This window comes from Berghia stephanieae, chromosome 3 (assembly GCF_034508935.2).
Source record: "Berghia stephanieae isolate SIO BIC M18660-M18661 chromosome 3, UCSD_Bste_1.3, whole genome shotgun sequence".
In the NCBI taxonomy this organism is placed as follows: Eukaryota; Metazoa; Mollusca; class Gastropoda; order Nudibranchia; family Aeolidiidae; genus Berghia; species Berghia stephanieae.
Window position 1 is genome coordinate 22,156,159 of NC_088362.1, and position 13,828 is coordinate 22,169,986.

At 38.2% G+C, this 13,828-nt stretch overlaps 1 protein-coding gene across 2 annotated transcripts in view; it reads left to right on the plus strand.

The window, feature by feature from the left end:
• Positions 1 to 816: 816 nt before the first annotated feature.
• The window catches only part of LOC144967339 (prickle planar cell polarity protein 3-A-like), a 105,613-nt gene continuing 92,601 nt past the window's right edge, over positions 817 to 13,828 (plus strand). The window contains exons 1-2 of one of the 2 annotated variants that reach the window (XM_078904436.1): positions 817 to 885; positions 6,677 to 7,000. In XM_078904436.1, the coding sequence (XP_078760562.1) occupies positions 6,749 to 7,000 (252 nt within the window). In that variant the 5' untranslated portion in view covers positions 817 to 885; positions 6,677 to 6,748. Of the gene's footprint in view, positions 886 to 6,512; positions 7,001 to 13,828 lie in introns of those variants that run through there. The other variant, XM_078904435.1, reaches the window with a different exon arrangement.

The following is a 13,828-nucleotide window of genomic DNA, read 5'->3' on the forward strand; positions in this document are numbered from 1 at the left end:
TACAAGAGGGCAGTAAAATCCCACACGCGGATTTAAAGATCAATATTAAAAAAACATGTCCGAAAGGAATGGGAACGATCCTGGAGTCGAGATGTACATAACAAATTAAAACAAATTAAAAGTGACCTCGGCCCCAGACCCAACTCGGGGCTAAAAGAAGAGACGAGGTAAAAATAACTCGACTCCGGATCGGACTTACTGCCCTCACTCACCGTTTCCTTCTGGAGAGGGATGAAAAACCCCTCTGCAGAACATGTAACTGTGACCTGACAGTTCAACACATTTTAATTGAATGTACAGAATTAGAACAGATAAGGTCACAACATTATGATAACAGAGACTTGAAGTCTCTGTTCCAGTCGGTCGATCCGCTTACAATTTTAAAGTATCTGCAGGAATGTGAACTCCTGCAGAAATTGTAAATAGATATTTTTACTCAACAAACATGTAACTATTATGATTTTATAAAGATTTTATTACAACAGTACACGTTTTGATCAGCTATGGCCCCTCAGGGCCGATAAAAGATTGATAAAAGACAGAAACGGGCGCTTAAATGACCTAAATAGTGTCGAAAGCGCCGTTAAACACCTAAACAAGACAAAACAAACAAGACAAGACACGCGTTTGGTTCTATGCCTCGTGCTTTCCTTACTTGCTGTGTCAGGTGCAACTTTCTGCCAATACTATACCCACTACTGCCGACTGCCATCGCGCGCGAGCAACGCGTTGCCGGTGGGTGGTTCGCGTTCATTCACACTACACCGTTGTTAAATTGGTAGGCCTAATCAGCTGCAACTTGTTGAATGACTGACTCTCCATGTTTCCATTCGGTGACATTCCCACTTCCCACTTCTCACAACACGACACACATCATTTCATTGTGTATAATAATATTTACAATGTCTTTTTTTTTTCCAGTTTTTTTTCCACATTCGAATACGCGCTCTATATGTAAGCAACGTGAGGGATATTATTTATTTTGCGTGAAACTTTTCATCGTTGGAATCTGTTTATTTAACACAACTATTAGCAAACATTGAAACGTTCAACGATAGATAGAGAGAGAGAGAGAGATCTATGTGAATGGATAGTTATTCTGTGCAGTTCTCGTTTTGAAAAAAAGTGTCATTAAGAAAGTGTTTTGTGACTTACTATTAATTATTTATGCGGTCAAGTTATGCGAGACTGAACAATTGGGAATAAATACGTGATTCGTATTTGCTAGGCCAAGGTGCACATGTTAGTGGGTCTGATAACCCAATGCAATAATGGAACTGATTTAATCCGCTCCTTACCAGCCATTTTCATGATTTTCCCCAAAACTTCACAACCAACTAACACAAAAATATATTTTTTATCACTCAAACACAATAACAGTAAAGTTCTTGCGATACATAATTTCTTTAGCAAAACATGCTCTACAACACAATGTTCATTTTCTTTAAATTTTATGATGTACAAAAGAAATTTGAATAAGAAAAAGGTTGGTTGTATCGTAACGAATGTGACGATTTTCCTATAGTTGGTAAGGAGAGGGTTAATGTTGTTGTAATGAACAATACTTTGCTGTTTTTGAGCGTATTTCCATTACAACAATGAGGCCATAACAATTTGAGCTATCAGACCTGCAAATAAGCACACGTCGGCCTGTGCCGACTCTCCCTTGTTCCTCTCATGCGTTATCTACTGATCCCGATTTGGCGAAAGAGGTCCGTTGCTAACCACCTCATCTCGAGATTAACCCACTCCTTATCAACTACAGGAAAATCGTCACATTTGTTTCGATACAATAAATTATACATTTTTCTTAATCAGATTTGTTCCGTAAATCAAAATAAATAACGAAACATCTTTGTTTTGTAAAATTTGTTATGCTACACAAAAATTATGCATAGGCGTCTAGTTTGCACTTATTTCTACTCAATTTGAGCTTTAAAAACAATTAAGTTTTCCTGAAAATCGTCGGTAAGGAGGGAGTTAAATGCATTAAGTGTGTAGGTTAGTGAAGTCGGGCGAATCAGGTTGTATGTGGTCTACGCAAACTTTGAGACCTTTTTAGTCCCACTTTCAGTTCACATTAATTTTCTGAGTTTGTTAGTCTACACCAAAATCAACAAAATCCATTTGTTTACATAGTAGATAGTTTTGATTACCTCTGTTCTATAAGATGGATGTATAGACCATTTGTCAGATAAGCAACTTTTAGTAACACCACGTGGTCACACTGTTACTATTGGGTGAGGATCCTGACCTCCCATAGCGGGCAGAGGGGGGGGGGGGGGGTCCATACTGTGTCTTCTATCCCCCTATGTCTGTTTTCCAACATGCTTTCTGTCTTTGTCTTGGAATGAGAATACTTCGTTTTGTCCTGGCCCTGACCGGAGTCCTAGCTAGGAGGAAAACAGTCAAATGCAAAGTATGTAATTGTTTTGGGAGATGATATTTTTTCCTTGTAAATCATCTCTCTGTTATGTATTATTATAATGTTATTTTGAATCTATAATGTAAGCATTTGAGCGTATTCCTCTTTGTTGGATTTTGTGCTTGTATCCGGATGAGACTTATAGGTGATCTCAAACTAAGTACATTGGTGGTATGCTCTTGGAATCTACATCTAATCCCTATTTGTTCTCAGTTCCCATATGTTTACTTTTTCTTGGGTGCTTTAATTGTAATTTTAGAACTTTTTACTATATCCCATGTTCTTCCTTTTTACTGGCGTTGATATAACCTAAATGTGTTGCAAGCGCTGTAAAAAACTTAAAAACAAAACCAAAAAAAAAACCCAACAAAAAACAAACAAAAACAAAACACTGTTACTCAAATTTTGGAAATATAGAGCGATTGGCGCCCTACCTTGCCAATTGCCAGATATTCTTAAATCAAATGGTTTGCGCATGGATATCACGAGACCGTCGACATCGCCCGGTTTTTCGACATGCCCTTGTAGAGAGAATGTCAACATAGCATTGCACATTCGTCTCTCTTATTTACTGAGGAAATATATCGTTTGGTTAATGAGAAATCACTAATTATATTTAAGAAATCACTTTTCAAAATGTTATGATATACATACTTTTATAAAATAAAGATATAACCAATGAACTTATTTTGATGAAAAGTTCACAGTGATGTGTTGCAAAGAATGAAAAATAATAAGGAATGCACCCAAGAATAAAATTACCCACGGTGAAATCACTGACTTCACGGTTCGGTAACTCAGACGAAAAGATCGCCGAAAAACGATTTAACTTGCATCATTAGTGCACTGTGAATTTTTCATCAAAAAACGTTTTTTTTGGTTATATTTTTATTTTATAAAAGTATAACATCTTTAAAGTGATATCTCATTAACCAAACGATAGATTTCCTCAGTTGATAAGAGAGACGCATGCACAATGCTATATTGACGTTCTCTTTGTAAGGGCATGCACTTTTTCGTGGCTGAAACACCCGATTGAAATGCGTCACCGGAAGAAGCTCTTTTTTGTCTTAAGAACAACAAACAGACGAGGCTCTGTGTTACATATTATATTTCCCCTCGTTTCGATTCAAAATTAATCAATATTTCTAGCAAATAATGTATAAAACTAATTGTGCCAATTACTTACTATTTAGAATGCAATTATCGACCAACGAATTGCAGCGGTCTCCATCAAATGTGTGGGGTTGATTACCGTGATACGGATACAAGGGTAGACATCTTTTATCATAGCAATCTCTTCAAAAACAAAATATTGCAAAGCCTTCCGAGTATTTTGTTGTTGTTGTTTTGATTTTGTTTTCTTGTTTTTTTTTTTTTCTCTCTTTAATTTAGAGAATAAAGAGGCAACTAATGTAATAACCAGCCACTTAAACCAAGTGCTCCCTATGAGACGGGTATGGCTCTGCACATGAAAATTTCGAAATTTTTTTCAAGGAAAGAGCGGCCTTGTATGTCTTATGTCATTAGATATAGTTATAGTTTGCCATGATATTAACATTGAAATAAGCATAACATTTATTTCTTTATGAAGAATATAATATCAATTTATACTTATATCTGTTAGACAAGAGACAATCAAACTTATCCTGTTGTGAGCTGAAACTGAGACTAAAAATAATAAGGCCTGTATACATACAGATATCATGTTCTTCATTCAGAGAAACTATTTGCTCTCTTAAGTTCAATGCTAATTTTATGGAAAACTCAATACATTCAAGAATACCCTGGCAAGGTAGGGCGCCAAACTATTCTGTATTTCTGTATTTATTTGTATAAAATTTGTAGAATTTTCCATCTATCAGTCAGTTCATGAACGTTTGTGAAATTTGTGTCAACATTGAATTTACCTGCGTTTCAGTTTCATGGTAAGAACTAGGGTAGGTAAGTCAAAAAGGCCAAGATCAATATAATTAGACCGAAAAAAATGGTAACTCACTCAACCCTAACATCGACTATATCAGTTGTTTACACGGGTCACTTTTACTTTTACCACATGCCTAGTTATTGCATTTTTCTGAGACACATTATAGGTGTAGTATCAAAGTTAGTGTTTTATGTTTTTAAATATTAGTGGTAGTTGAATAAAAAATATCTATGTACATACTCATTTTTAATACTTTTTTTTTTTTCAATTTTGAAAAGTAGCAAAAATCCCTAGGATTGAGTGAGTTAAACCTCCGATTAATTGTTTATTTTCATACACATTGTGGATGTAGGCTAGTTGTTATGATTACAAAAGTCAATAACTCTGATCTGTTGTTATAACAATGATCTTTCTAAGTATTGGTTAGTGACGACGTGTACATATATGCAGGTCTGATATACGAAAACGCTTTTGGGCCTAGTTTAACATTGTTGTAATTAACAATAAAGAACTGAACAAGTGTGTATGAAAGGTGCCAGACAAAGCAAGAAAGAAAAATACAAGAAAAAACCCCAGGTCGACTGATTTTTGGGGATTTTTTTTTTCTTCTTGTATTTTTCTTTCTTGCTTTGTCTGGCACCTTTCATACACACTTGTTCAGTTTTTTAGCGTACACTGGTGCCCGCTCCATAATTTCTCAATTGTAATGGACAATTTTGGCGTCATGTTTTGAGATTTCCATTACAACAATGAGCCCATAAGGAATTGGGTTATCAGAAATGCAGATAAGTGCACGTAGGTTAGTGAGGATGTACATGATTAGAAGCATTGATGGCCTCTAATGATGATTTTATAGAGGCCTCAAATTTAAGCAGTTTCTCCCATTGAATCCTGCTCAAGACTACGGATGTCTTGACAAAATCCTTCTGGGTGGGATTCCTACCTCCTATAGTGGACAGGGAGATACTTCTTTGTCTTCTATCCTCCTTCATCTGTTTTCCAATTGCTTTCCGTCTTTGTCTTGGAGGGAGATTGCTTGGTTTTGTCCTGACCTTGGCTGGAGTGGAGGGAAACAGTCGAATGTATAGTTATAGTTTTGGGAGATGATATTTTTTCCTTGTAAATCATCTCTCTGTTATGTACTGTTATTCTTTTCATTTTTAACATATGATTTGTAAACATTTGAGTGTATTCCTCTTAGTGGGGACTTGTGCTTGTGTCTGGATGAGACTTTTAGGTGATGTCAAAATAAGTACTTTGATAGTGTGCTCTTGGAATCTACATAATATGTTTCCTATTTGAACCCATTCCCGCGGGTGGTTGGATGGGAGCATCACCCTTGAATCATATACCTATGATGTTCGCATGGGTGTACGATCCGATAGTGATGTCGTTTCTTCTTCTCTTTACTAGCCTATCCTGCTTCTTTGGTTTGTGATTGTATTTTTGACAGGGGATATTTTTTTTTTCTGTAAATCTTCTGCCTGTTTGTTCTTGGTTATTTATAATTTAGCTTATGATATCTTTAGGTTATGATTTTGATTTACATTTGTACTCTTTTTGTTAGATTGCTTGTTTTTTTGTTTCAGCGGTCTCTCATATAACCTCAATTGTGTTGGAAGAGACCTAAAGCAACAAACAAACAAACAAAAAGAACCCATTCCCCTTTGTCTTACCTTTTCTTGGGTGTTTTAATTGTAATTCTAGAACTTTTTACTATCCACTTTCTTCCTTTTTACTGGCGCTGATATGACCTTATGTGTTGCGAGCGCCGTAAAACCCTTAAAAACGAACAAAAACAAACAATAGACTTGCTCAAGACAATCTCAGTATTGAGTTTAGGTGATATTTTTCCTACGCTTGCCCAAAGGAATCCACTGACAATTTTCCTCTTCGGCCAATCTGTAAATAATAATTATGTGGTGGATATAGTCAAGATAAAGTAAAACTTGACCTACATACTTAAATTCGTTTGCATATTATAAAAAAGAAGTGTTAAATAGGTTGTAAAAATTAATAAACAAAAATGAATATTAATAAGTTTTTATTCTTTTTTGTTGTTGTTGGCTGAAGAAGAGTTTTAAACCCGAAACGTTCCGTGTTTGATATTTTGTTATTTTTTGAAGCTGTTATATTCATTTTGTTCATTACTTATTACAGTCCGCAGCTTAGTATCGTATCACTTTGACTTAAATAGGTTTTGAGTTTTTGAGTTGTGAAAGAACTCGTCACCCCCCCCCCCCCCCAACCCACCCTTTCCCGCTCCCCCCTATTGTTTACAATATTCAATTCAAATCACTGTTGATTTTTTTTAATGGATGAAGAAAATATAGTGTGCATGTACCTTAAATCCTGAGTGTCGCCAATTCGAATTCAATCAACCAATAGGTTTGATAATGGAGGGGACGGAGGAGACATCCGTGATAACACAACACTCTTTAGCCGACTCGTCAAGTGGTAATAATGTTATTTCATCGATGAACGGATACGATGATAATAAAGATAATGATATTATCAAGGACGGCCATAATCCAAACGATGACATTAAGGGAGGAGTCGGAGGAGGAGGAGGTGGTGGTGGACAGCTCCAACTCGTGAAAAAGGACTTTCGCATTGAACTGGATGTCGATTCAAATGACGTTACACCGGTAAGACGAAAATATAATTATCCCATCTTGACTTCTTTTGTTCGAATTATATATATATATATATATATATATATATATATATATATATATAATATATATATATATATATATAATATATATATATATATATCAAGGAATTTACCCAATGGAAACCGTACGGTGCTCTTATTGGCTAACCAACCAGCGGCCTCGATGAGAAAAATATCCGCCATTTTGATGTTGGCTGGGAATCGCGTTACTATTGTAAACAAGCGCTGATCGGCCGTTCATGAAAACAAGTTGCTGCTCGCTCGTTTAACTCAAAATTATTCAAAACGATCTCTCTAAAATGATATAAATGTGACTTCTTAAGGTTTTCTTCACGGTCAAAACCACACAACATTCTATTAATGATTACGTCCGAGGCAAAAAGGAATATTGACAGGTCGACCAAGAGTTGAACTCGTGAGACATCAATTCGAAGTGTAGCGAGAGTCAAGATATTGTTTGTCTTGTCCTATTCTATATAGAGAAAAGGATAAATAGTATAGCCTCGTGTGTGAGTGGTTGCGTGTCATAGTCTTGTTTTTAAATTGTTTCTGTTGTTTATGTGTGTAGTGATGACTCTCTCACACTCAATTTCAATGCCGAAAGAGGAATTCCCGCACACAAGAAAGGGGAATTGGGGTGGTATTTGGCATACATATTGTATAGTATCTAGTTCTAAATAGATAACTGATTAGAATTATATTATGATATATAAACACAATGCCAAATACAATTCCGAAGTTTCCTTATTTCAAATGAAGTAAAGCTCCAAAACCTAATGGTAGTGATTGTAGTACTGAGTGTTAGTGAGGTGATGTGGTGTTGGTGGTGGTTGTAGTTGTAGTAGTAATAGTGATGATGATGTGGTGGTGGTGATGATTGTAGTTGTAGTAGTAGTGGTAGTGATGATGATGTGGTGGTGGTTGTAGTAGTAGTGGTAATGGTAATGATATGGTGGTGGTGGTGGTTGTAGTAGTAGTGGTCGTGATGATGATGTGGTGGTGGTGTTTGTAGTAGTAGTGGTAATGATGCGGCTATGTGGTCTAGTAGTATGACACTCGCTTCCGGATTGGAAGGTCCTGGGTTCGAGCCTCGCGCTCGGCGCATAGTTGAGTCCTTGGAAAAGGCTCTTTACTCACATTCTCTCACCGTACTCAGGTGTAAAATGAGTACCTGGCCGTTAACAGAGTTGTCTTTGTCCGAAAAATTGTAATATCGCCTAACAGGCGTCATGTCCCGTCCTACATGTTAAATGTTGACCAGGGACCCCTTGTAAAGCGCTTTGAACACATTTAGTAGATATTGCACTATATAAAGCTCAATTTAAAAAAAAAATATTTCAATGATGATGATATGGTGGTGGTGGTTGCAGTAGTAGTAGTGGTAGTGATGATAATGTGGTGGTGGTTGTAGTTGTAGTAGTAGTGATAGTGATGATGATGTGGTGGTGGTTGTAGTAGTAGTGGTAGTGATGATGATGTGGTTGTGGTGGTTGTAGTAGTAGTTGTAATGGTGATGATATGGTGGTAGTGGTGGTTGCAGTAGTAGTGGTAGTGATGACGATGTGGTTGTGGTGGTTGTAGTAGTAGTGGTTATGGTAATGATATGGTGGTAGTGGTGGTTGTAGTAGTAGTGGTAATGGTAATGATATGGTGGTAGTGGTGGTTATAGTAGTAGTGGTCGTGATGACGATGTGGTTGTGGTGGTTGTAGTAGTAGTGGTAAATTTTTAATTCAGAAAAGTGAGTGGAGCAGGCACTTATGTTGGTAACAACAAGATATGAAGTGAGTAGAAAAGTGCCAGAAGACAATAGAGAATAAAATTATTTTTTTTTCGCGGCGGTGGTGGGGTTTGAACCTGCGACCTTATTGGTACGACAACTCCGCCTGGCAGGTGAGAGCGTGGCTCTACCGTGTGAGCTATCCACGAACACAAAAATATTCGTTTCAAACCCAAAGTCATTTCTAGATCCCTCTCTCACCCACTTCTTGAGATCGCCGATTCGTTCACCACCATCGCGAAGTAATTTTGACCAGCAGTTAAGCTTAATAGCCAATATTCTCATCACAAACATATAACATAGAAACGATTGAGACATTGAGTATGCTCCGGTGTATGGGGTGAATTTTTAATTCAGAAAAGTGAGTGGAGCAGGCACTTATGTTGGTAACAACAAGATATGAAGTGAGTAGAAAAGTGCCAGAAGACAATAGAGAATAAAAAATTTTTTTTTTCGCGGCGGTGGTGGGGTTTGAACTTGCGACCTTATTGGTACGACAACTCCGCCTGGCAGGTGAGAGCGTGGCTCTACCGTGTGAGCTATCCACGAACACAAAAATATTCGTTTCAAACCCAAAGTCATTTCTAGATCCCTCTCTCACCCACTTCTTGAGATCGCCGATTCGTTCACCACCATCGCGAAGTAATTTTGACCAGCAGTTAAGCTTAATAGCCAATATTCTCATCACAAACATATAACATAGAAACGATTGAGACATTGAGTATGCTCCGGTGTATGGGGTGAATTTTTAATTCAGAAAAGTGAGTGGAGCAGGCACTTATGTTGGTAACAACAAGATATGAAGTGAGTAGAAAAGTGCCAGAAGACAATAGAGAATAAAATTTTTTTTTCGCGGCGGTGGTGGGTTTGAACCTGCGACCTTATTGGTACGACAACTCCGCCTGGCAGGTGAGAGCGTGGCTCTACCGTGTGAGCTATCCACGAACACAAAAATATTCGTTTCAAACCCAAAGTCATTTCTAGATCCCTCTCTCACCCACTTCTTGAGATCGCCGATTCGTTCACCACCATCGCGAAGTAATTTTGACCAGCAGTTAAGCTTAATAGCCAATATTCTCATCACAAACATATAACATAGAAACGATTGAGACATTGAGTATGCTCCGGTGTTCATTACCACGGTAGAGCCACGCTCTCACCTGCCAGGCGGAGTTGTCGTACCAATAAGGTCGCAGGTTCAAACCCCACCACCGCCGCGAAAAAAAAAAAATTTTTTATTCTCTATTGTCTTCTGGCACTTTTCTACTCACTTCATATCTTGTTGTTACCAACATAAGTGCCTGCTCCACTCACTTTTCTGAATTAAAAATTCACCCCATACACCGGAGCATACTCAATGTCTCAATCGTTTCTATGTTATATGTTTGTGATGAGAATATTGGCTATTAAGCTTAACTGCTGGTCAAAATTACTTCGCGATGGTGGTGAACGAATCGGCGATCTCAAGAAGTGGGTGAGAGAGGGATCTAGAAATGACTTTGGGTTTGAAACGAATATTTTTGTGTTCGTGGATAGCTCACACGGTAGAGCCACGCTCTCACCTGCCAGGCGGAGTTGTCGTACCAATAAGGTGCAGGTTCAAACCCCACCACCGCCGCGAAAAAAAAAAAATTTATTCTCTATTGTCTTCTGGCACTTTTCTACTCACTTCATATCTTGTTGTTACCAACATAAGTGCCTGCTCCACTCACTTTTTGAATTAAACATTCACCCCATACACGGAGCATACTCAATGTCTCAATCGTTTCTATGTTATATGTTTGTGATGAGAATATTGGCTATTAAGCTTAACTGCTGGTCAAAATTACTTCGCGATGGTGGTGAACGAATCGGCGATCTCAAGAAGTGGGTGAGAGAGGGATTTAGAAATGACTTTGGTTTGAAACGAATATTTTTGTGTTCGTGGATAGCTCACACGGTAGAGCCACGCTCTCACCTGCCAGGCGGAGTTGTCGTACCAATAAGGTCGCAGGTTCAAACCCCACCACCGCCGCGAAAAAATTTTTTTTTATTCTCTATTGTCTTCTGGCACTTTTCTACTCACTTCATATCTTGTTGTTACCAACATAAGTGCCTGCTCCACTCACTTTTCTGAATTAAAAATTCACCCCATACACCGGAGCATACTCAATGTCTCAATCGTTTCTATGTTATATGTTTGTGATGAGAATATTGGCTATTAAGCTTAACTGCTGGTCAAAATTACTTCGCGATGGTGGTGAACGAATCGGCGATCTCAAGAAGTGGGTGAGAGAGGGATCTAGAAATGACTTTGGGTTTGAAACGAATATTTTTGTGTTCGTGGATAGCTCACACGGTAGAGCCACGCTCTCACCTGCCAGGCGGAGTTGTCGTACCAATAAGGTCGCAGGTTCAAACCCCACCACCGCCGCGGAAAAATTTTTTTTATTCTCTATTGTCTTCTGGCACTTTTCTACTCACTTCATATCTTGTTGTTACCAACATAAGTGCCTGCTCCACTCACTTTTCTGAATTAAAAATTCACCCCATACACCGGAGCATACTCAATGTCTCAATCGTTTCTATGTTATATGTTTGTGATGAGAATATTGGCTATTAAGGGAGCGTTCACATATTACGTCATCAAAAATTTGCCCTTTTTAGACCCCCCCCCCTCCCCCAAGTCATCACATGTCATCATTGACCTGACCCCCCCCCTCCCCCAACAGATGATGACGTCATCTAATTTAATAAAAACTAAAAGATAACTTTAATTTCACAATATTCATTATTCATTTTTCAAACCATAAACATTGATTATCAACGTTTGATAAAACACATTCAGACATTTTATTAATTTCAGAAATTGTTGATAATTTATATTTTACGATACAATGGGGACATAAAATTTAAATTTGCAAAGATAAAATCTAACATACATTATTTAAATTAGGCTACTTGGTGCAGGTGCTATTAAAAAAATTTCAGAAAGTGTAATTTAAAATAGTATAGGAGGCAAATTATTTTATAGCATATTAGTCTTTTAGTGGAATGAATTTCTGTTTCAATTTCCAAACATAAATTAATTGATTCAAAAATGTTTCTGCCTTGGACCTCTGGCAATGTACTATAAATACTCGTAGTATCATCAATTTCATCTTCATCGTCATCACTTTCTCCCATTTGCTGTTCTTCTGGTATGCCGCATTTTGGTGAATGGTCTATCATTGCTGTGATCGAGGAGTGATACAATGAACATTTAGGGCAAGTTCGCCTTTTGAGAAGTGATACCCCTTTCCCATCTTGTTTCTTGAGAGATGGGCAATACTCATCATTGCAATTTATCTTTAGCTGTTTTGAAAGGAACAAACTTTGAAATAGGCTTCCAAATCTTCCAAACCATCATCACATGAAGCAAGTGGTACAGGTGGTGGCAGAAAACGCTCTGGAAAAAAAAGATGAATAGTTAGTACGCCAAGGTTTGCAGCATGAGTTGTCACTGCATTTCACTATTTGCAGCAGATATTGGGATTGACGAATGTGTTTTATCTTCCAATCATCTGTTTCTTGAAATTGAAGTTTGGGTCTTGGATTTTCAGGTGGAGGGATGAATTTTCCAACTACTGGGTATCCATCTATTATCGACTCGGACCAAATATTGGCTAATATTTTTCCAGCAGCTTCAAAGTTCCTTTTTTCCAGATCAACATAATTTTTCACCTTTTTGCTAATTTATTTGGAATGCCATTTTTGAAGCTCTTGCATTTAATAAAATAGGCCTAATTTGCCTTTGTTTTGATGAAATCATCTTGGGTCTGACCCCCCCCCCCTCCCCCATGTCAACACATGTCAACATTTGGTAGACCCCCCCTCTCCCCCTAGCTGATGACGTAATATGTGAACGCTCCCTAAGCTTAACTGCTGGTCAAAATTACTTCGCGATGGTGGTGAACGAATCGGCGATCTCAAGAAGTGGGTGAGAGAGGGATCTAGAAATGACTTTGGGTTTGAAACGAATATTTTTGTGTTCGTGGATAGCTCACACGGTAGAGCCACGCTCTCACCTGCCAGGCGGAGTTGTCGTACCAATAAGGTCGCAGGTTCAAACCCCACCACCGCCGCGAAAAAAAATTTTTTTTATTCTCTATTGTCTTCTGGCACTTTTCTACTCACTTCATATCTTGTTGTTACCAACATAAGTGCCTGCTCCACTCACTTTTCTGAATTAAAAATTCACCCCATACACCGGAGCATACTCAATGTCTCAATCGTTTCTATGTTATATGTTTGTGATGAGAATATTGGCTATTAAGCTTAACTGCTGGTCAAAATTACTTCGCGATGGTGGTGAACGAATCGGCGATCTCAAGAAGTGGGTGAGAGAGGGATCTAGAAATGACTTTGGGTTTGAAACGAATATTTTTGTGTTCGTGGATAGCTCACACGGTAGAGCCACGCTCTCACCTGCCAGGCGGAGTTGTCGTACCAATAAGGTCGCAGGTTCAAACCCCACCACCGCCGCGAAAAAAAAAAAATTTTTATTCTCTATTGTCTTCTGGCACTTTTCTACTCACTTCATATCTTGTTGTTACCAACATAAGTGCCTGCTCCACTCACTTTTCTGAATTAAAAATTCACCCCATACACCGGAGCATACTCAATGTCTCAATCGTTTCTATGTTATATGTTTGTGATGAGAATATTGGCTATTAACCTTAACTGCTGGTCAAAATTACTTCGCGATGGTGGTGAACGAATCGGCGATCTCAAGAAGTGGGTGAGAGAGGGATCTAGAAATGACTTTGGGTTTGAAACGAATATTTTTGTGTTCGTGGATAGCTCACACGGTAGAGCCACGCTCTCACCTGCCAGGCGGAGTTGTCGTACCAATAAGGTCGCAGGTTCAAACCCCACCACCGCCGCGAAAAAAAATTTTTTTATTCTCTATTGTCTTCTGGCACTTTTCTACTCACTTCATATCTAGTAGTAGTGGTAGTGATGCTATTGTGGTGGTGGTTGTAGTAGTTGAGGTAGTGATG